At 38.8% G+C, this 25,667-nt stretch overlaps 1 protein-coding gene across 3 annotated transcripts in view; it reads left to right on the forward strand.

The window, feature by feature from the left end:
* LOC139149556 (neuroglobin-like) overlaps positions 1–25,667 on the forward strand; it is a 63,551-nt gene that overhangs the window by 21,383 nt on the left and 16,501 nt on the right. For all 3 annotated transcript variants that reach the window (XM_070721376.1, XM_070721375.1, XM_070721377.1), the window contains exon 3: positions 17,453–17,681. In XM_070721376.1, coding sequence (XP_070577477.1) covers positions 17,453–17,681 — 229 coding nt within the window. The remainder of the gene's footprint in view (positions 1–17,452; positions 17,682–25,667) is intronic.

The raw sequence follows: 25,667 nt of genomic DNA on the forward strand, positions 1-25,667 counted from the left end.
GGAATTCATATATGTTTTATAGTCATCACCCATTCCATGTATTAAAGGGTTCACACAGTTCGTTTCAGTATGGTAATCTCTGTGGCAAATGTCTGTCTACTTGGAATGCGAAATGGCACATGGTCTGTTTTGGCCTCGCGAAAGGCGAACTCAGGGCCTTATGCTTTTCCAGAACTTTTCATTCCATAACTATCATATCGAATAATATTCCAAATTGACTGTAGTTACTCAGCACGACACTATATCGCTGCTGGTGAAAAAGTGTCAACCCATTGTCTCGGTCACGTGTGAGCATGTCAGTTTTTGTGTTCAAGCCGATGCGTCTAATTGAACGAGACGAATAATATTTATTCGCCTTGCACGTTTACGACTTGACATAATGCTAAAAATCACACCCTAAAAGATCTGTAAGGCACCGAGTGATTGACAGAACCTACCCCATGAGGCGAGGTATGTGTGTGGAAGACACCATCCTTTTTGTAAGATTCATGCCCAGACACGTATCAATGGAAAATGATGAAGGGTTAAACTGAAACTTATTTACGTTTCATGGATGTCGACAACCTTTGATATATGTGATGTTCATGCCCGGATGGATGATGTTAAATGAGAATATTTTTCGCTCGAATTTTCACCAAAAGACTTTGTATTTTATATATCTTGTCATGGCAACACCTCACTTCTATGATACTCATATATCAGTGTCCACCATAATATACGCGGTTATGGATGAGTAGATATTAATTTGAACGGCATGAAGTAAGTTTAGACGCGACCAGCTGCATTTGCAAAATTGACACAGCCAACGTAGCGCCATGAAGTCATTTCAAACAATTTCTCTTAGTTCAGCAAATGAATACTTTCAGAAAAAAAAATGCTGTTGAGGATGAGTGAAATATCACATTTCTAAAATTATAATGTTTTACTATACTGTACCAACATATATCAAAGTTATGTATGTTCATGAAATTGAGATGTACAGAGCCAGGTTTTCTGAGAATAATACATTAAGATCATTACATGAATCTTCAACTCAAAGAAAAGATTCTCTCCTAAGATGATCAAGATAGATTTTAAAGCATGTTCAAAGTAAAATATGTTGCCTAAGTTGCCGAAGACAACGATGGTAATTTCAACGCGAAGGCTATGAACACGATTGGAACTAATTTGGGATAATTGGATGGTGAAGTAATAATGTCTGTTTAATCTGCAAATGTAAACTTATCTGCTTTTCTTTTTACGTTACACACTTGTTTTATGAGTAATATCGCAACATTCAGCTATACGGCACCTAACATTTTTGAGAAATTTGAAAAATATGAAGATCCGATTATCCCAAATTAGTTCCAATCGTGTTTATGATTGCTGGTTCAATTCGCCATAAAATTTCAACGAGCGCAATCCGTCCATGGCTTTGTAAACGTGATGAAATGAAGCCTCCTGTCCCAAGATATGGTCGTCACGGTACACCGAATACCTCACGAGTTACTTCTGCACGATCGGAGTTCAGATCCTTGTAGACGTGGATCTTTGATTAATATTCTATTGACGTCAACAAATATCGATGGTGACGGACCAGTGTGTTGAAATATTTGTCATGAAACCAACAGTCAATGAGGAAGAAATTAATAAAAGCGGAGGATAGTGACAAGTCTATTGTGTAGTGATAAATTGAACATCAAAGTAGCCAAATGACATTAACCAAATGAGTTTTTGTCGCGCAACACGTAATAAAAAAAAGTCGCCTCTGGCATGTGTCTGACAAAGCCTTTAAAACCACATTTGAAATGAGTCAATCAATGGTACGATAAATAATAGACGATCATGTATTGCGTCACTTATACAGACGCTTTTACCTTTTTTTGCTTTGTCGTCAGTTTCTACAATATATCCCTTCATATATTATACCACTCCAGGTCATGTGACCTATTGTTCTTGCCATCCATTTATCTCTGAAAGCACGACTGACACCTATTGTTCTTATGCAAAATAAGTAATCAGTCATACTTTTATTCATATGTAAATAAGTAATCACCACACTTTAATGAAAGAAAATCATTATCATATCAATAAAAGTGTAGTGATTACTTATTTAAATATGAAAAAAAGTATGACTGATTACTAATTTGCAAGAGAACAATAGGTCAAGTCGAGATTTCTAAAGCATTCACACACATTCAATAACAAAATGAAGACAATTTGTTCAACTGATATGTTATAGCATCACATTTTATAATTCAATTTTAACTTTCTTTGGACCATGCTCAATGTAAGCAACATGATTTGTTGATGAAGACTGTCCATCTTTAGATTCGGCGTCTTCTTGGGTTGGACCAATCTTGTCTGTTTTGTTACATTGTTTTGTCGTCACTTGAGAAACTGGTTTACTTACAGATTCCTATGATTTAACACTAGATGGAGGTGGTAGTAATATATTCGACACATGCTTTTGTTGTGCAGTAGACATACATTTGAGGCGCATAAACCGTCATCTGATCTGTGACCTGTTTGTTCTTTGATAAAGCTGCTCATCGAATCCCTGATGGTACAGAGATGTTGCCGCATTCACCTGAAATTATCAAACACAAGACATATGTGACAAATATCATGGAAATAAGTACAGCCTTTTTGTAACGTTTGTGGAATAGTCGAAAGAAATTCTGTGATACTGCCGCACACACAACAAATTGTTTTGGTCAATGAATTTAATTTTATAACTTTACAGAATTCGTTTTGTGTATAAATATTTAGTAAAAGAATAAATTACCTTGCGAGAATATCCAGTGTGCTGGCAGTCTGGCCAAGCCATCTTGCACATTTGCTTGTGTAAAGACGTATATTTTCTGACAGGAGAACTTGATTATCCCTTGGCAAGGGTCATCGATAGTACAATCCCGTCCGGTGTTATCATCGCCAAGTACTTTTTATAAGTTGAAGTACACATCGTGGATTTTATGCGCTCCGTAGTAGCGGCTGCTCTTATAGGGCAGTTTGCCCGTGTAAAATCCACTTTGGTTGTTTTTACATGGCCGTCCATGGAACTCTAGGAAGTCTCTTGGGTCATCAGATCAGACAAGTTGACAAGGTCCATCTTGACCAGTCGAAAAAACGAAAATGGTATTGAAAGCCTGATGCATCCACGAGGCAATCACATGCATCTACAGATTGAATTCCTTCTCGCTAGCCAATAGCCAACAAGATAGAGTAAGGCAAGCCATTTTATTTAACCAATCAGACTAAAACAGTTCCTTCTACACAGGTGATTATACCACTCTGTAGCTCTTATTCAAATGCAGATTTGCAGTTGACCAGAGCCCTTGTCCTACTTGTCTGGGATAGGTCATTCTCCCAAACTCGCATGCCAGGTGCATAATGACCTCTGTGAACCTTTCGACGTACAATGGGTCACTCCATTCCATTGTGGATATTCAAATCAAAAGTAGACGATTTATTGACAGTAATTTCAAATTTTAGAGAAGATTGGCCTGTTTTCGTGGTATAAGTCGTTAATCGCACCTCGTAGGTGAGCTGTTACAGTTGTAATCACCACACTTATGGTCAGGAACTTGTGAACATCACTTGGCCTTCGGCCTCGTGATGTTTACAAGTTCCTGACCATAAGTGTGGTGATTACAACTGTAACAGCACACCTACTCGTGCAATTAACTATACAAAAGATGGCTTCAAAAATCATGGATAATCATTGTATTCGCAGTCATTGCTAGGGCGCATACAGTTTCATGATTGCCTTACATAGTTGAGTTTAAGAAAAAATTAGGGTAATGATTGAGGCGTCTGGATGTAGTATTCTTGTATACTTAACTTTACAATACAAGTGTGCACAGTCATGTGACAATAAAGGCCTGAAAGAAGTGCACTAGACGCAGAAATTAGACGTTACAGGCAAACGTGCATGAACTTAGGTGATCAACCTGGAGCAATGGAATATAGAGTAATGGTCCTCACAATATTAACACGAGTCGTTGCCGAGCTGGGATTTTATTCTAACCACACAAAACCCCCGAGTTGAAAAACGGTGAATGATTTTGAAACGAAATTAGGTAACTTTTCCCCGAACAAGACTGACCGGCGTGTCTTTGTCGTCACAGTAATACGTCAATGTTGCAAACATGTGGCGCGGAAACTTTCAACCAAAACTCTGCACCTCTAAACCATGTCAAATAGCAAACTGGTTCATTGGAGGAAACACATGCACCAATGATTAGGTTTGAATTTACCTGTGGTTTTCATCAGTATTATGTTAGAATCGCGAATAATATTGTACAGTTACAGGTGCAATGTTTAGGGGCCCAAGCCGACCGGTGGGACCCTATTGTTATTGCTCAAGTTCTACTGACTTCCTCTTCTTCTTCTTCTGCCGTTTCTTTGCTCACCTAGATCTCTCGAACGGCTGAACGAAAACTTCTCAAACTTGCAGGGCTAATAGGAGCCAATTAGTACTCGTGCACCTGACCCTTGAAATTTTGATTGGTCATATTACCTGGCGGCCATATGGATTTTCCAAATACCTAAAGATGGCTTCTCCAGAAGACGTAGGGGGTCTAGTCGATTTGAAATTTTTTGTATAGCAAGCATGACCTAAGGTCTTTAGAATTTGCAAATAAAATCGCATGCGGTCACGTGACCTTGGCCGCCATATTGGATATTCTAAAATACTCATTTAATCTTTAAAAATCTTCTTCTCCAGAACCAAGACACCGATTGAGCTCAAATTTTACTCATGTCATCCTTACAGTGATTTCTTTCAAGTTTGCAAAAATCATTTTGATCGGTCACGTGGTTTGGCCGCCATATTGGATTTTGTGAAATCACAATTTAATCTTTAAAAATCTTCTTCTCCAGAACCGATTCACCGATTGAACTAAAATTTTACATATATCATCTGAAGTGTGATCTCTTTCAAGTTTGCAAAAATCATTTTGATCGGTCACGTGGTTTGGCCGCCATATTGGATTTTGTGAAATCACAATTTAATCTTTAAAAATCTTCTTCTCCAGAACCGATTCACCGATTGAACTAAAATTTTACATATATCATCTGAAGTGTGATCTCTTTCAAGTTTGCAAAAGGCATTTGGATCGGTCACGTGGTTTGGCCGCCATATTGGATTTTGCAAAAAATCGTTATTTAATCTTTAAAAATATTCTTCTCCAGAACCACGACACCGATTAAGCTCAAATTTTACTCATGTCATCCTTACAGTGATCTCTTTCAAGTTTGCAAAAAAACATTTCGATCGGTCACGTGGTTTGGCCGCCATATTGGATTTTGTGAAATCACAATTTAATCTTTAAAAATCTTCTACTCCAGAACCGGTTCACCGATTGAACTCAAATTTTACATATATCATCTAAAGTGTGATCTCTTTCAAGTTTGCGAAAGGCGTTTTGATCGGTCACTCGGTTTGGCCGCCATATTGGATTTTGCGAAAATCGTAATTTCATCTTTAAAAATCTTCTTCTGTAGAACAAACATACCGAATCGACAGAAATTGTACATGCATCATCTATAGTGTTATCTCTTTCAAGTTTGTGAAAGGCATTTGGATAGGTCACCTGGTTTTGCCGCCATAGTGAATTTTGCAAAAATCGTAATTTACACTCTTAAAAATTGTCTACTCCAGAACAAACACACAGATTCAATTGAAATTTTATGTATATCATCTAAAGTGTGATCTCTTTCAAGTTTGCGAAAGGCGTTTGGATCGGTCACATGGTTTGGCTGCCGTATTGATTTTGCAAAACTCGTAATTTAATCTTTAAAAAGATTCTCCTCCAGAACCAATACACCAATTGAAACTAAAATTTTACTCTCATAATCCCAAGTGGTAGTTCTTTTTAATTTCCGAAGGGCGTTTGGGTCAGTCAGAAGGTTTGTTCGCCGTATTGGATATAGCAAAATCGCAATTTAATCATTAAAAATCTTCTTCTCAAAAACCAACACACAGATTCAACTGACATTTTACTCATGTCTTTCTTAGTACGAGCACTTTCAAGTTTGCGAAAGGTATTTGGATCGGTTAAGTCGCCTCAATGTTCATAAGGCTGCAGTTTAAAACCTCGTCAGTCAGAAGATCGATCAGTGATGTATGTTATATTGTACACTTGAAAGTCAAAGACGGCACAACAGACTGCAATGCCCGCTGTCAGCTAGCAGTCACACGAATCTCGGCCCCTTGTGTAAGGCAACTTTGGCGACAAGCTTTTGTACGCCAGGTGACGTTGTCAAGTGTACTGCCACGGAAGTACTTAGAGGAGTGTGCCACTAGCTTTAAGGGGTGGCCGACTGCTGTGATTAACTGAATAAGAGAGGGACAAGGTCCTGCCAGGGCACAATTACTGGGTCTACGCACAGCTGATATGTGAGTGTCAAGGATCATAAATGAAGCTATTCGGGTAATTTTATATGTAGGTGTCTGAATGCACGCTCACTTATTCATCACGAATAAAAAAGAAAGATACATGACATTGCAAGGTGTGGTGATTTGTTTATGATTATCTATCAGACATGCATGGAGTGGCCCTTGTGCGTTATGTAACTGAGAGCATGTAGCTGATTAAAGATGTAAACAAGACCACATCAAGCCCAGCTGTTTATGTCGTAAAAATCGCTGATACACATCGATTAAAACAACACCTTGTTTTATGAAGTTCTGTAGCTTGATCGTATTTCACTGTAATTGCTTTCTGCCATTGCACGCCCGGTGTGTGAAATCGCCGAAATTTACCCGATATTTATCAGCGATTTGGGGACTCTAATATCGATACTAGACGATAGTAGAATGACTTGCCCTGTGCTTCGGTACGCCAGATCTGTGAAATCGCCGATATTTACTCCATGTTTATAGGCAATTTGGGGACTCTATATCGATAGTAGACGATACTAGAATGACTTGCCCTGTGCCTCGGTACGCCGGATCTGTGAAATCTGTGATATTTACCCGATATTTATCGGCGATTTGGGGACTCTAATATCGATACTAGACGATAGTAGAATGACTTGCCCTGTGCTTCGGTACGCCAGATCTGTGAAATCGCCGATATTTACTCCATGTTTGTAGGCAATTTGGGGACTCTATATCGATAGTAGACGACACTAGAATGACTTGCCCTGTGCCTCGGCACGCAAGGTTTGTGAAATCGCCGATATTTACCAGATATTTATCGGTGATTTGGGGACTCTAATATCGACACTAGACGATACTAGATTCCGTCAAATCGTGGGTAAATATCCGATATATATCGGAGATTACACCCACCTTACAGTTCTGGTCAAACCCAACTTCCAAGGACTTACTCTAACTTCGTTACTGGACGATACCGGTACTAGATTTTGTCAAATCGCGGGTAAATATCCGATATATATCGAAGATTTCTCCACCTTACTGTTCTGGTCAAACCCGACTCCCAAGGACTGACTCTGACTTCGACACTAGGCGATACTAGATTCTGTTTAATCGCAGTTAAATATCCTATATCGGAGATTTCACCACCTAATAGATCTAGCCGAGCCAAACTAACTTCGATATTGTATAGTCTATTAGCCGTAACTATCGGATATCATATAAAAGTGCAATGTCGCTGTGTCCTCCCCCCGACAGCCGGTGATAGACCAGTGCGAGAACGCACCAGAGTTGTCGACAACATGACAAGTTTTACTAAAGGCGGCAGCCAAGGAAACACGAAATCATAAGAAAACTTCTTGATGACAACGTATCAGTGCAACGGGTGTCGATCATTCTGATGTGATCGTTGACCCACCAAACAGGTTGGAGTCACTGAACAGTTCGAAGAGGCTGTTCAAGTTACGGATAAGTTTGGAAATCTGTGTTTGGCTGTAGCACGGGTTTGTGGAGGGACCGTGGCTGTAGGTGCCTGTGTGATTATGGATAATTGCGGTTTCCAACATGCATGATATATTGAACAAAATCTCCAACGACTATTGCGGAAAGTCTACCGTGAATTTGGAAAGTTAGGTCACGGCAAAAGCATACGGCTTTTTTAACAACGTAGAGCGGTAAGGCACTCCTGAACGGCGAAATGTTGGTGGTGTATATTGCTGCCAACAAGCAAATATCCCTACTGACGTTAAAAACTTGTGTGAATTGGCTTCCTTAATGATGAATTCGCAAGAATTGTCAGTGTACTGTGACGTGATATCGTAAACAGGTTTTAGAAGGCGCTCGCTCATCTGCCGAGTAGTCGACGTACTTCCACATTCATGTCGTGCAAATGCCCAAGTCTTGTCGCGATATTTGAGCATTTAACTTGATCGTCAGTGAAACAAAAAGATGTTATTCCATATCAAAACATTATGTGTTTTATATTTTAGGGTTCTGTTTACGTAATAGACATGAACATTTGGATTTATGATCCGTGATTTCTGCCGATCAGTGGCATGATTCAAGCTGGCCGTGAATACGCACTGACGTTTTTGGTCATGACCCCTGACCCAAGTGTCATCGATACGCTGTGCGCTGTCCGAGCATCGCTTGCTAAATTCATGGAGCTTGAAAATTGTGCTTTACCTGTAGGGGGCACTTGAAAATTTAGTGGTCCTTTTTTGTTTTACATTTTCCGATTCCAAGTTTTTTGTAGGTAATTTAATGAAAAATGAATACGATTTTTATGTCATTCAAATGTTGTAATGTTAGGGACTGGTCAGTTTCTTCGGCCTGGGGGGGGGGGGCCGGTGGATTATTTTTTGCCGACGTCAAAAAGTGGCTGACCCCCCCATTCCAAATTTTGAAAACAAGGTGACCCCCCCATCCCAAATTTCGAAAAAAGGGTGACCCCCCCCCCCCGGCACGCGACAACTGTAAAACAAAAGGTGGACATAAAATATATATATATATATATATATATATATATATATATATATATATATATATATATATATATATATATATATATATATATATATTTAATATTTATATATTTTATATTTTACATACATTTATATTTTAACAGTCATTCTGTGTTTTAATGAAATTGATGACATGTCAGTTGTAAGATAGGAATTTCAAAGTGTCAATCTTGAAGTTTGAATACAGTACATTTTGAATGAGTTGTGAATGTATTTCACATTTTCTATGCTTAACCAGATGTCCTGAACAGAAATGGATGTCAATCATTAATATCAAAGAGGAAAAAGCAGTAAATCAAAAATTTTGATGGGTGTTAAGACTTGCCAGCCATTTTAGCTAAATCTGATGTATGCAGTGTCTGAGATGACCTTTTCTTGTAACATTGAAACCATAAAAGCACAACTAATGACAAAAACTGCCTTTTTAACTGTTATTTTGGTCATAAAAAAGCATTCTACAGAAAACCTGAGACACAAGGAAAACAGTTGCATCAATGACAATGAAAGATATCTTGTCATTTTCTATCTCTAAAATAAGTCACTTTATCAAATATATATTGTGAAATATTTGTGCATGTTGCTTTCTCATTCTGAATTCTCATACAGAGAACAGAAAAGTATCAGGAATTTGTCATGCTTTTCATATGAAATGCAGATTTCATAACGGTACACTTTCACTTAGCAAACATCAAGATATCTCTGGCATATATCTCTGATTTATTAAAGTATGGCGCCCGAAGGGCGCGGAGAAAAATATGAAACATTCTGATACCTCTGATATATATTTCTTGTTTAGTAAAGTCATGCACATGAAGGGCGTGCTGAAAAATGTCTGATATATTAAAGTAATGTGCTCGAAGAGCACGCCGAAAAATATTGAACATACAGATATCTCTGATATATGTATGCCTGATATGTTAAAGTTGGGCGTGCTGAAAATATGTCTGATTATTAAAGTTACGCGCCCGGCGCGCCGAAAAATGCAACTGAATAATGAAATTTGTGACACGATGCATTTTAGGCAATGATGAGCCTGTGTCGAAATTCAAAACACACTGACCCCCCCTATTGGGCATTTCAAAAACATGGTGACCCCCCTATCACCAAAGTCAAAAACAGGGTGAACCCCCCCCCCCATGAATCCACCGCCCCCCCCAGGCCGAAGAAACTGACCAGTCCCTTAGTAATAATTTAACAGAATCTACAACCATTTTGTCACATTCCATGACTTTTATCTCGAAAAAATCTAAACATGTGTGATTGTCATAAAAAAATCAAACTTGAGCCTAGTAACAGGGCAGAAGCTGCAACCGTTGATGATTTTTGCAATCTCTATCCAATATATCAACTACTGTTTCTGCGGTCTCCCTACAGCATGCTCAAACACACAATGTTCAGTTTGTCGACAAAGCCTGTATATATAAATATGTATTAGGTGATAGTTTAATTAGAGTCCAGACTGACAGTCAGTTGTCAGCACTGATGCATGGTACACATACACAGGCTGTGCTAGCAAGCTGAATACTGGACAGTTCAACATGCTGTTGAGAGTAGAACAAGAACACAGTTGTATAATAAACTGAACAAAAATATTGTCAAAATTATCAAAGTTAATACAGCTACTGCCTATTGGCAACTGTCACTATCAGATACCGCCCGGCTACTGTAGTGTCACTGTTACTGCATACGTGAGCAGTGACAGAGATAGCTCTGACTCTGATATACATGGTAGTTGAAGAAGAGTTTGTGTCAAATGACGCTCATGATAGTGAAACATTACCTAAACAAGATCAGGCCAGAGAGCAACACAAGGAAGAACACATGGAAATTTTTGATTTCTAGCATATGAGAATATTCAAATATTTAAGACAAAAGATGGGGTCACCATGCTTGATTTTCTAAATTTTCATAGTCTTGTCATAAAATTATACAAAAGTAAAACTTTGAACAGTAAAGATGAAATGAAAAAATATATGACTAAATGGAATTATTTATTTTTTAACCAAATTTGCAATTATTACGGCCTAAATTTCAGAGATGAATACATTCATTTCATGGAATATTTTAACCTTCCAGTATTGTCAATTTTGAGTAGCATCTAATTCATATAATCGTGTACTTTTGAAACAAATTTTTGGTAGGTCACCGTGCTCAGTTTAAGACGCCATATTTGATTTCGCGAAAATCGCAATTTATCTCTAAAAATCTTCTTTTCAAGAACCAAAACACTGATGGAAGTGAAATTCCACTTTTGTCATTCTTAGTGAGAGATCTTTCACGTTTGTGAAAGGCAATTGGATCGGTCACATGGTTTTGTCCCCATATCGTATTTTGCATGAAACAGAATGAGATGATGTTCAAAATTCTTCTTTACAAGAACTTGACTGTTTTCAAGCTAAATTTTGCACGTAATGTAATCAGTGCAAGAATTAGACACCATGTTAATCGCTTGGGCCCCGCCAACGCTGCTTGCAGCTTTAATTCTCTTTGCGCTCTGACGAGCAATAAATGGGACTAAGATGAATGATACACTGGGTGGGAGTTTTTGAATAGACCCTTTCCTCAATCTCACCGGAACTTTCCGTGCATTGCTTTGATCGTATGATAAATTTCAATAATCATGATGGGCACTTTCGTGATATATGCAAAGAGGGGTCAAATGGTCGTACGGGGAACACATTTTGAAAAATGCGTTCTCCGACATAAAACGGAACATTTTTTCAGTTTATTGTCGACTAAAGAGTAGTCGCTATATATTAACAGACATCATATGAAAGATTCGATGAGAATGAACGCCTGAAACATGGCAAAATTATAGGATTCTGGACCAACGACGGCACGTCCGATCAGTAGCGTGGCTTTTTTACATTTGCATGGATTTACTTTAAACATTAAACCATTCTCTTTCCAAATCAAGAATGAAATCAGAGGGTTACCATATAAAATTTGGTACTAATGGTAAGAAACAAAATTACCAAACATGTATAACGACACTTGAAATCCAAAATAGCCGCCATCCCTTGTTAACTCTATGGGAAAAACTATTCGCATTATTTTTCACAAAAAATGAGTGATAAAAAGTTTTATTATTCCATGAGCTTTAAGATGAGCTCCCACAAGTAGTAGACCAACGGGTTTTGTAACAGTTTAAGGGTCGAAATATCGGTTCCCAAGGCGCATTGTAAAGTAAAGACTCCCCCATTTCAAATAACTCTTATTAAGTTCGACATAGCATTGCATAATTGTTACATTCAGTATGTGTGGCCCGAAGATAGGGGGTCCTAAAATTTAAAACTTCATGCAGTATTTCTTTTTGGCAGGGTTAAACAGCGTCGAAATTAGTCATCGTAAAAAAGCAAAATCATCAGCTGTCACATTGAAATTAAGAAGAAATTCACTAGCAGAAATAGTAAATTTAAGGCGGTGTATTTGGTAAACCTTTACGTCGCTTTTTGCTCAGCGAATACCTGATTACACAAAGTTAGTTTTTTTACATTCGACGTCGGCAGCAACCCATCCTCATTCTCGTCCAACTAACTGCCCTTTTCCCTCATTCGAAACAGATTACAACACAGAAGAACAGTATTTATCGCTTTCCCGCTGAGTTCAGGTGAAAGAGCACCTTTTATTTTTTAAATTCGGAAATCAGACAGGTGAAACATATGCCATCAAAACGCCGGGTCGAGTCACGTCACCGAGAATCCAGGAACAAGCTGAGCGATTTCAAATTGCGAAATTGCGAATGGCGCCCAGGCAGTTTCTTTCATCAAACGCCAACAAAATAACGTCGTACGTTGATTTAATATTCCAAATACGAAAGGATTGACTGTGTTCTCGAGTGTTAACTCCTGAGTGCTGGAAAAAGTGACGTTATTTTCTTATTTTGATTTTTTATGCAAAATTTTGACTCAAAAACTCATCAGCGTAAGTATGCAACTTAATAGTCAAGGTCGCAAACCTTTGCTCATTCTTTGTGCAAGGATGTTTCTGATTACTCTTTTTTTCCATAATTTTTTAAGAAGGGTAATTGGAGTTATCAAGCTTAATAATGTTTAGACTTCAGAAGCAAACTACGTTTACATTGGAGACTCAAACTAGAGATTTCCTTGTTAAATATTTAAGGGGGCCAGTATTCACACAAAATCATTCAAAAATCATGAATCTGCATAAGTTGTAGACTAGCGGATGATTTTTAGATTTTGAATAGCCCGAATATCTGTCTCGAGGTGCATTCGTCCTTAGGGAATTCTCTTTAATACGTTAATATCAGAAAGGAATTTCTCCTCCCATGTCAGTTACAAATGCAATGGACAAGTTAGTCTTCAAATGATTTATCGCCGTGATGATGGCATTTTAATTAAGTATTATCGAGTGACGAAAAGGAATTGAAAAAAGCGTACGTTAACAAACAAGCAAGGTTCATTATGACGGCACATTTGAAACGCAGTCGTTAAAACCGAATATATATGCATATCGCCGTTAAATCGCATCTTCAAATGTAGACGTGTCAGTGTAATCGTTATTTGTTTGAAAGTCAGGCTACTTTGCCGGGGCGGATATGGAATATGTTTCTCGGCTTACCTATACGGCTGAGCGATTCGTCGTTTGATAAGGTATTAAACCGATACAAATCATTTACGTTCTCTTTCGACGAGGCGCGGTCAACCAAGATTTCGCGTCATCAGTGAACACTATAGGTGAACCGAGAATGTCTACACTCTCCCACTCTCAGTGATTCCCAGCACTGGAACACGTTCATCGGAAACGTTTCCTTTTCGTCATGACTGTTTGCCGGACTGCGGTGCCGTAATGGAACTGTGAAGGAAGATTGAATATTTTCGGTCCTATCTCCGAGTTAAACATCTTGACACTAAAGCGCATGTGCAGCGTGCGAGTCACTGCGTAATGAGCTAAACTGGTAAAGTTTCTCAGCTTGGCGTTTTCTGCGTCAAACACTGCCATCCATACGGCGGAAAGGGATCAAAACAATGAAAATGTGCACGCACAACGTGAAAAGACGACCGATATTATTCCCACGGGGAGATTAAAGCCTACTCGTAACACGTTTTCATGTTTTATTCATATTAGCTCGTTTATTTGGAAATTGGTAGTTTAAAATTTCATGACATGCTATACGATTTTCAATACAAAAAAGCAGCTTTCTCATTGTGTGAACAGAAGATTTGTTCATTTTCACGGAAAACGCAGTGATTAAAATGTTCGACGGCGAGTAAAACCCATTGCCATCAAACGCTTTGATAATCTGTGTCGTATTTAAGATGACAGCTATACACAGCACAATGTGATTTGCTTGACATACTGTGACATTGAGCGAACATCTTATTCCGTTTACAAGGCGTAGCCTCCGCTGCAATATGTTTGGCTATACTACCTTTGTGGTAGGTAATTGTATTCTACCATGGCGCATTCAACCACCGACAAATATTAATTCACTCAAATCCGATTGATCCGAAGCCTGACACATGCTTATCAAATGAAACTTGTAAATTGATTAGCTAACGCTCGAACAGGTAAATTGAAAAAGATACCTTATTGGCGCTTTGCAAAGGCCGCTTTTCTTTGAACAGAGGCTCCAAGTCGAACGATTCGACTTGGTCTCTTTAGATGTCGGCGAAATCTACATCAAGATAAGTGTGCTAAGCGATGACCATATGTTTCCCATTGCTTTCAACGTTTGCAAATGAAGTCGATCACATTGATGGAATCCATAAAGACAATTGACACATAAGGTGGTAGTTCACGCGTGTTCACTGACCTCCAACCTGGTCGAGGCACAACAACATTGCATGCTGATACACTTTTTTACCTTCAGAACTGATGAAAGAGGAATTGAGAACGAGCTCACATTAACTCACTTGTGCGCAACATCTTTAGCTTGTCTGTAGGTGTGTAACTGAATATAGGAACCAATTTGCTCTCTGGCTCAAGTTAACAAATGCTTGAGGGTGGAACGTTTCTAGGGATGCATCTGATGTGAATCTGTCGTCACAGGTACAGGCAGCACGATAACAACACAGCGATCGCCGAAATCCGCCACGAGAACATATGAGGTTATTGGGTCGTTGGCATGACCTTGAAATGAAGTGTAACTGCCGGTCACAATTATTACTATCTGCACCTTAATCCATTGGCCTTCACGTGATTCACTTTCAGTTCTAAGATTACTTCGAAGTCTGATGTGGTGATTAAGAGAGGGGAGGTACGACATCCGCAATCGTTTTCAGTTAATCACAGCTTTACGCACAGCTGTTGAGTTTACTTGTAGATCAGGTGGTGGGCAGGTATTGAGAGAGGCTCTGCTATTTTTTAAACAGAAAACAAAACCGTTCAGCGAGGAAAACGGAATAGTATAGGAGGGATATAGGACAAACCAAACGCGACTATAGCGAGGTAATTGACATTTGAACAGAGTCTCTGCGAGGCTGTGAGGACGTGACATACACGTGACGGCTATAGCTGGGGACAGAAAGATGGGCAGATACGTATAGACCGCAGATGGATGAACGGCAAGAAACTAGCAGAAAGAAGACATAACAAATATTTGTCGATAGAGTGTCGCTGACAATTTTTCCTCCTCGTCAGAAAATATAGTTTGTATTTCGACTGGCATGAAAACCGGGATTGTAGTCCCCGACCACATTTCCTTTGGCAAAGCAAAACCCGATCTACTTTTCGTGAACACTGAGGTTTTTTGAAAATGTTTTATTGTTCTTTTTAGATATTATCAAACATTCGCTGGCTGACGTTGAAGCTGGCATATTATTGTTGATTTCATGTTAATGTTTAAATCTATCGTAATAGTCTGAACTTCAAAAATGCTTGCAGGGTTGATTTGAGAAGAGGCAAAAAATGTATTCCACGATGTAAACTAGAGAAGGTTAGATTGCTCGAAACGCGTGCATAATATTGTTCTCGTTCTCACGTTCTTGAATTGATGGACATGAACATTCAATTTCAAGGGCATCAGTTTCACTCAGTTAATAGCCACAAGACAAATCCCTGTTTTAATTATTGTGATTTGAAGACAACGCCGTGCTTAACAAGTCAAAAATCAACGAAAAGACACGCAAACGTAATATAGGAGTATCACCAACAATAATAATAATGAAAATTGTATGGACAAACAGCAATGCGCTCTTTGCCACAAACGTGGTTATATTTTATTCTTCAAACGATCTTATGTTGATTCTTTGTTTAGCGTTAACTTCAGTTTCACACATACGATTTCGAAGCCTGTATTGAAAGCACTTAAGTAAATTGCCTGAAGCAGGTAATAAATGATCCAATGTTTGTTAAATATAGTGCCCCAAGTTGCGGTGAACCCAAACAATGGCAAACACATGGGTTCTGTCCAGGGTTTCATAAACCGTTGATTGACTGTGATTTGGACGGCAGGACGAGGTATCACGAAAAAAGCCGCGGGCAATTATTTGGAATACTTGCATCGAATTATCTTTTAAGACACTCCAACTGCTTCTAATGGGCTGAACGTCATGTTTTCCCTTTAAAAAGACCAAGAAAGTGAGGGCGCTCTGTTCCGAAACCAGGTGTCATCCAAGTAATGTATAGAAAAGAGCAACAAAATCGCCGACTGTAGTTGGCGCTAGAGGCCTCGTCGTTGCAAGTCTCACAGCGTTCAAGTTGCAAACAAGAGAAGGCCAATTTGCACTAATTCCGTTATGCTCCCTCGTCGCGTCTTCGGCAATCGAGTGATTCCGTCATACTACTTGAAAATGATTGCTCGACTTTTTGCGTCATAAGTTGCGCTGACGTGTCAAATTTCAAACTTGTTTTCCATCAATGTTATGACAGGTGTAAGCCAAGCGCTACACTAATTTACAGAATACGGTGAACAATTTATCTTGTGTCAACCTTTCGTCCAGTTAGTTAATTGGTTGACCTAGAAAGTGAATGCACTTTGATGACGGGGCGAGAAAAACGTACGCCAAAAATGCATAATTCATGTGTTGCGATGTGTTATCTTTTCTATGCTACTGGCCCCGTTCCATATTAAATATATATCAACTTTACATGTTTTTCTTTGTAATTTAGTCTTGACGACATTGAACTATGTACGTAACGCTCTGTTTTCAGGTAATGTTACATACAATGTTCTATAATATATTATATGTATATATATATATATATATATATATATATATATATATATATATATATATATATATATATATATATATATTATATATATATATATATATATATTTTAACACGATTGGAACTAATTTGGGATAATTGGATGGTGAAGTAATGTCGATTTAATCTACAAATGTAATCTCATCTGCTTTTCTTTTTACATTACACACTTGTTTTTATGAGTAATTTGCAATATTGCAACATTCAGCTATAGGGCACCTAACATTTTTGAGAAATTTGAAAAATATAAAATCCAATTATCTCAAAATAGTTCCAATCGTGTTTATTATATATTTATTTTTTTCTTTTTTTTTAAAAGAAAATTTATTATATAGAATCAAAATTGAAACGAAACGAAACAAAACGATACAAGGATCTTTTTGTCCCTCAGGCTTTTTCAAAAGAACGCCGAGCTGAGGAGGATGTTCAAAAACTTGGGTGAGTTTGACGACTTGGAAGACATGCGAGAAAGCCAACAGTTGGAGAACCACGCCTCCCTTGTCATGTACACCATCGACGAAGCCATAGCGTCTCTTGAAGACGTCGATTTCGTCGTGGAACTCCTGAAGAAAATCGGCAGAACGCATAAACGGATGGACTTTCATCCAGAGCTGTTCTGGGTAAGTATCGAAGAGGTCATTTAGAAACGCCTGCCTCAGCTCGCTTAACTTGAACTTGAGTCCCTATTGGCTGACAATTGTTATTCAACTTCCTACTGTACCCTTACGGAGAATTTACTTATTAAAGGTGGTAAATTGACGCAAACATATAGTTGACAAAACACGTGGGAGAGTTAACCGCTTAAACTATTTAGGCACACTTGCAGCCTCGTTTGCGTGAATATACAAGGATGTAAATCACGCAAAGATCGAGTACATGATCTAGCTAACGTTATCGGTCATAAGCCCTTTCTCTTTTCTTAGTTGGACTTTCTTTCGATGTACAGACATCTGCTGTAGAAAAATGACAACTTTGAGACAAAAACACACGGATTTAAAAACCCTTACCCTTATCTTTTTGTATTTTCCCCGACCACTGTTTTTGCTTTGCATAAATAGAATAGAGCGACTGTTTTTGGTCTTACCCTGCGTAGTCAACATAGCCTGTGTACATTACGTACGGCGATTGTTGTTACTGCTGACAAAAAGTTTAATTATAGGACTTTGTAAGGTTCGTTGCTTATAGATTGACAGTAAGTGCCGGTGATATTGTAAATTTGGAATCTGTTAATATGTCACCTACGGGATCAGAATTATAACACACTCAGCACTTTTTTTGGCTGCACAAATGCCAAATGCACGAGTGAGTTGGCCAATAAAATCTCGTGATTGTAGAACACCGAACTATATGAAATGTCATTACTAACATACTTACTGTTTATACAAAATCTCTAAAGAATCCATAGTTGTGTTCATAAGGAGGGTACAGCGTTATGTAGGTATTTGTATGAAATAACAGTGTAACCAAGAGGATCATGGAAATGGGAATGCTGTAAACCCGTTGCCATTGCGAACCTTTATTCTTGGCGCAATGCCACACCAGTGTGTATCCGATGAGTCTTTTCTTACTGCCATGTCCATCCTAGGGGAATTACTTGTAATGGTAATTGCGGCTGTTTTCAGAAACGATCGCCTCCAGACAAATCTGTACGCTAAAACGAAGTAAAATTACCGAATACTCCTCGGTTGCCAGATGTTTGATTTATGGGGCGAAAAACAATCATTTTCGATCCTTTCTCTAGAGAGTTTGGATTTGTGCACACGCGATGGCGATCGCTGCAGATGCAGTTATTTTATCGTTTGAAACAAGGTCCTACTTTCCAGGCGCCGTGTCTGCTGTGTTTTCCCCTCAGCCACAACTGCTATGTGTTCAAACAACTTCCTTGTGGAGAATGTTGATTGATATATCGCTCAGCATGCCGGGTAGACCATTTTCATTTGCCTTTTAATTCATTCCATTGGAGTCAATTGTGGCTCACAGAAATTGGCTTTAGAAGGATTATGGATGAAATATTAAAGGTTTCGGTGAACACAGCAGAAAATGAAACGAAAAAAGGTAAACTTGGCACAGGCAATCTAGCGATGTAAGTCACTTAGCCGACATCGTTTATAAATATCCATTCTATTTGTGTAAGTTGAAATTGCCACTTTATGTACCCAGCGTAATAAACAAGCCATACGCGACACGGTATATGACTTAACAATCAACAATATCTTCCTCCTCTCTCCTGTCTGTCTGTCTTTCTGTCTATCTCTCTCTCTCTCACTGCACTACTCTAAAATGCAGATACAAGATTGAAATCCAATTTTGAAACATTTCTGTAGCTTTTTTTAAATTATCGGCACGGAATGTGTAGAAGAAACAGGTCGGAAAATATTTCTGTTTGTAACCGGAAGTTGAAATATGGAAGTTGGGCTTGTTTTGCTGTCAAATACTTTACCGTATATAAGGTATAATTTACAAGGTGCGGATGGTTCAAGCCGCAGGCGTTTGAAAATGATGGCTTTCATAATGTCATCCGACACACTAACCTTTAAAGATATACATAATTTTGTAGCTGTAACTTTTCTTTCACTTGCGTTTTGAAGAAGCCCTGTTATCTCGTGACGCTTTAGAGCCCTTTCCCGGGGACCGGCAAAATCTTTACAGTCGAAGATCAACGCACGCGTCCCTTCCTCAGTCGGCTATTCTGGGGCTATGAAATGGACACAGACTTTAACGTGATTCCCCGTTTCAGCGCGTATGCGTGCTGGGCGTGACGAGATAAGAGCCGTGTTGCACGCTCCATCTGAAACACTCAGAAAACAAAAGGTTACTTTTCATCTATATCGTGCGACGTGTACAGTTTACCCAACGGGATTGGCTGATCAAGGGTAATTGTGGGGATGATGTTGTTCCGACTTAATACTATACATCGTTTCTGAAATGAGATAAGATTGTGCATGGATGCATGGATTTTTATGTGCACTGATGAAGAGGGTAGATTTCCGAGACATCGACACTCCATTATTTTTGTGTCCTTTGTATGATACAGTTTCGTATTCTATTCCAAAATCCTGCAGGAACGCCTATATAGTGTTCAATATTTGTCAACTCAGCCTGTGTCTGTGTAGTGTCGGATGTTATTGCTGTCGGTTGAATTTTAGTTCCTAGCAGAATTCATTTGTCATCTGTAACATTGTATATTCTACCCCACGTACTGTATGTGTTTTCAAGACGAAGACTTTGCGTTTCAACAAACGTGGGGAGGGGAATGAAAATGACTTTTTTCCCCTGAACAAAAAACAACTTAAAATATCAATGCAACCAAAGGTACATGTCCCCTTCAAGGATTCATTTGCATAAAATCCTTAACTTGTGCTGTTAAAGCAACTTGTATTCATCGTTCGATGTGCAATTCCGTATTCGTCGACGCTTGTTTTATTCGAGTTTTTTGAGCTCAATATTTCTGCGGCAGTCTGCGGCACTCAAAAGTTCCGAGACCTATAAACACACTTATGTGAGACAGCGAGAAGAGAAACCGTGCTGTTAATCCTTGAGACGGTCTTTCAGAAAGAAAGCGCGGCCTCTTCAAATCAATAAACGCTCTCATCCACTTTATAGGATTTTCGAGGCTTGAGATTCACAAAATGTCACGATTACGGAGACAGTGAAATGAAAGGAAATGTAGACGATGAAGTACAACGGGGAGATGTGGAAAGTTTTGAAATTTTAATGATGAGACCATAAAACATCTGTATACAATAATGCCAATATTGAGGTAGTTGATTACATTTGAAATTCTGAGACACGTAAATTTGTAGCAATTTGATATGAAACTTAATGTACTAGACGATGATGCGGCTTATTAACGATAAAAGCACAATCACTTTCTTACCGCTCATTAATTGTCTATTTTACGACATAGAGAAACAACGGCAACGGGTATTGTTTAAGGCGTGAAGCGGTTACGTAACCCATCCATGTTCGCCTCGCCTCAGGCTGCTCTCGCCTCTCTTTTCCGAAGAGTGCCGACCATGAATCCTTCGGTAATTTTCGGATTTTCGCCAATTGTTAAGCGAAAGTATGTTCGGCAAAGTTTGTGTTGTTGTTGTTGTGTGGTGCTTAGCAGAATTGACGTGTTGGCGAAAACGGGAGTATTTTGAGCTTCAGAAAATTGAGTTTTACCGTTTTAAAAATTCCTCTGATATTTTTATGAATATATAATGAGTGTGTTTGAACCAAATTTGAAAGTCTTTTATCGATACTGTCTGGTTTTACTCAATGGTTTACGGTCAGTCATACCCTCTTTTACACGTGCGTCAAGGAAGGACATGTTTATGAAACTGCTGGCGTGTTATGTTTTGATTGGCGTGAAGCAGTGTTTCTGGCCTGAGAGCTCACAAAGTAACTATGGTTGCTACGCGACTGGTAGTACGATGCCATCTCGTCGTATTTTTCGCATAATCTCGTGTAATTATCAACCACAAACAAAGCCTCCAATAAGTTTAACACCTTTGAAGCTCATTTTAATATGAAAAGCCAATAGTCTACCGAGACGACCATGGAACAAAAGGCATGCAAGCGTTGCGACTCTGTCCATGTTTCTCTGTGTTTACGATTAATTTGCAATTTTACACTAGAGCATTTATTTTTATAATGTCTCAACTGAGTAAAGCTGGTAACAGCAATTATAAATCCCTTTTTATTCATGTAATGAATCACAATAAATGCGATATACGGTCAAATAAAGTTTAAACGCCCTGATGTTACATCATAGAATCAGAGTTCCAATATACATTATGAAGTAAAATGAAATATGGCTAATGCTATGAAATGTCGACAAAGACAGCTCACTCAGTAGCGCCCTGAATCCGTGACTAGAACACCGCGCAGTTCCGTCACGTCCATCATTTAGTTCGTTAGCGCTAAATAAATCACCTCTTAACCAGTTCTATTCGACTTCTAAATTTAGTTTTTTTTACGAGTTCAACTACATTCTCTTTTATTGATATGCTTCTCCCTTTATATATACGTTTTATCTTTAGGATCTTATACAAAGGAAAAGCCGAGACACTTTAAATGTATAATTTAGTGCAAGGGCCTGATAGTCGATAGAAGCGTGGCAATATCGACTTGTCAAGAGCAAATTCTTGTTCAAAGTGGTTTTAATTTATCTCATCTACCATGTACTATCGATTGTGCAGAATTCTGTTACAAATAATATTTCAGAATTTAGCGATGTCGATCACATTTTTGCATCGAAAACCATTCTGGTGGGTCGATATCACCCGGCTTGGGATTGTCCATGTTATCTAGGTCAGCTGATGTTCGCATTAAAATCAGGGTACTATAATGCCAATGTTTGCATCTTTCCTTCTTGAATGGAACACCATCGTTCAATGAGCTCGCATCCATTACGCCGTTACGAGTACATGGATTTGAAAACGAGATTTCCTGTGTTTTGCAATAAAGCGTATTATGCCATTGTCTCGTTTATGGGAGACGGAAACCACTCGTTCGTTCCCACGGACTCGCATCAATTTGAACTGAGCACCATTCGAATTGGTTTTCCCTGGTGGCTGTGTAACCCGGCTCTGCCCGTAAATGAACAAGACTGATAAATGGATCCACCTTCAACAATTATAATAAAAGACACGTAAAAGGCTCTATAAAGATTACCAATCTTTGATTTGTTACGACCCTGAATAAATCATGGTGCTCAGTCTCGCTCTCTGTGACCCAGGCGTAACGAATGGAGATACTTATGGCTCGGAGGTCAGATGTGGATAAGCTGGCCGGTGCATGAAGACATTAGTAACAACAGTGAAATGTTTTTTTAAACGCCTTGTACAAGTAAATATTTTATTTGTCCTATATCTCTTAGGAAGACAGACGACATCGTCGGGTAACTTTGCTCTACTTCACTTGCTATGCGCCGCAATGCCGTCTCTAAAGACTCTCTATCATCTGACAGGGGAGATTAGGCCGCCCTAGAGTCATGTTGCAGTGAATATCCACAGTGGCATGGACCCTTACGATATCAGTGTTTCTTTTCTCGTCATCATTGGCGGCTTAATTTAATCAATTTGTGTAACAGATCGCTTTAATACTGTTGCTACAAAATATTGCTGTTTTACGAGCCATCGTTGTACGATTCAATGAAACTCACTTAAAGATGAAAATGGCACTCATGCACGTATGTATGTATGTATGTATGTATGTATGTATGTATGTATGTATGTATGTATGTATGTATGTATGTATGTATGTATGTATGTATGTATGTATGTATGTATGTATGTATGTATGTATGTATGTGTGTGTGTGTGTGTGTGTGTGTACGTACGTACGTACGTACGTACGTATGTATGTATGTATGTATGTATGTATGTATGTATGTATGTATGTATGTATGTATGTATGTATGTATGTATGTATCTGTCTGTCTATCTATCTATCTATCTATCTATCTATCTATCTATCTATTTATCTATCTATCGACTTTATGGAAAATAATCACATGACACGATCAAAAGGATATGGTTGGCGGGCAAAACTAGCTTTTAATTCCTGAGAGTTTATGTCATCAAGTCCGCAATCATCGCCGTTCCAGCTTTGTGCACCAGCAAATTCTTACCTGCGTGTATTGCTAGTAGTTGAAGGCAAATAGTATATGACCTTTGTAGTCAAAGATTTGCCAGACTACAGTGAATGCAGCGGCATCCTGAAGTAAGGCACAGCCTACGGGGATCTGTTCCTTCTGTTCATTTGATATCAGAGCAATGTCCGTTCATACATAAACGTTTGTGTGGTCTGGCCGATGTACCGCATATCACGTGTACGACAGGTTAAGACGTATGTGACGTTGTTGGATCAACAATTTACGTCATCCTTTATTGGGTAAGATTTTCTCGTCGTTGTGAATTAGAAAAGTCCATATTCTGGATATGAGCGCAACAAGATCACTTTTGAGTGTTGTAAATTAGGATACATCGAAAAGCAGTACTGTATTTTATTACTTTGCATGTTGAATTGAGTTTTGATGAAGAATATATGCAATTATTACTGGTTTGTTTTACGCTAGACCCTATGGTTTTACGCTATAACCGGCTCTAATGGCATAACAGGTCACATGTGACTTTATGTCTCGAGGTAGATATCATTTTTCTCACGTATGTCTTTAGAATGAGGTTAGCATGGGTGATATTTGGAAACCCACGGCACTCTGTGTCCCATTTACGGTGTAAGCTCTCCGGCTTACGCTTGAATTTGAGTAAAACAGAGCGAGCCTGTCCGAAATCCCGGGCAATCTGCGAATCTATGCATTTTATGTCTGAAGGTATGGATATCATTTTTCACACGTATGTCTTTAGAATGAGGTTAGCGTGGGTGATATTTTGAAACCCACGGCACTCTGTGTCCCATTTCCGGTGCACGCTCTCCGGTCTACGCTTGATTTGAGTAAATCAGAGCGAGCCTGTTCGAAATCCGGGCAATCTGCGAATCTTTGCATTTTCTAGAACCACCACGCGACTTTCTGAGCCGACAGCGAAATTCTAGAAGTATTCGGTTAAGCAAGATTGATCTATTATAAAATAACGAATGCGCAAGTCTGTTTCGTATGATTATGATGTGGTGAATTATCTAATGGTCTGTGCATGGTCTGTGACTCAGGGTTATCTCTATCTATCTATCTATCTATCTATCTATCTATCTATCTATCTATCTCTCTATCTCTCTGTCTAGCTCTCTCTGTCTGTCCCTGTCTGTCTCTCTGTTTGTCTCTCTGTCTCCCTCTGTCTCCCTCTGTCTCCGTCTCTGTCTGTCTGTCTGTCTGTCTGTCTGTCTGTCTCTCTCTCTCTCATTCTCTCTCATTCTCTCTCTCTCTCTCTCTCTCTCTCTCTCTCTCTCTCTCTCTCTCTCTCTCTCTCTCTTCTCTCTCTCTCTCTCTCTCTCTCTCTCTCTCTCTCTCTCTCTCTCTCTCTCTACATATAGGCCTATATATACCGAAGTCGCTTTTGCAAACACGATGGAGAGCCTAAGGTACAGAAAGTGAAAGTGAAAGGTCGCAAATATTTAGTATGACAAGTCCGCAAGAGTTTCTTCTGGATTACTAAATGCTCTTAAATTTAAGATTTAAAAAAAAACGGCGCCACTCTGCCGAACACGTGACGCACAGATCCGATCAAAGACACCTGTTACAGAAGATAAAAATTAATTCAACCACTTCGCTGTAAATCGTCTGGGATTCACGTTTCACAGATAGATCAAATCTTGTAATAAATGTTTTTTTAACAGTATGCTTTCGCTAAGACTAGGGGAAACGTGCAAGAAAAGGAGACAGATACAAAGAGGTCCTTTATTCTACAAGTATTGAATGGATTTACGATTTTGATTTCTTACCTTGTTTTTCTTGCAAAGTATGCACTTTTTTATTTTATCATTCTGAACCAGGCTTGAATCGACTAACACGGAAATAAACGCGACATATCTTAGAAAACTATACAAAGTATTGTCTTGTTACCTTAAGAGTAGCGGAAATCGCTTTTCATTACACAAGCTATCGAGCAAAATAGTCACACAGTCTCGCCGGAAGTGCCTATGATCGAATTCACTGAAGCTTT

The sequence above is a fragment of the Ptychodera flava genome, chromosome 14 (genome assembly GCF_041260155.1).
Source record: "Ptychodera flava strain L36383 chromosome 14, AS_Pfla_20210202, whole genome shotgun sequence".
NCBI lineage: Eukaryota > Metazoa > Hemichordata > Enteropneusta > Ptychoderidae > Ptychodera > Ptychodera flava.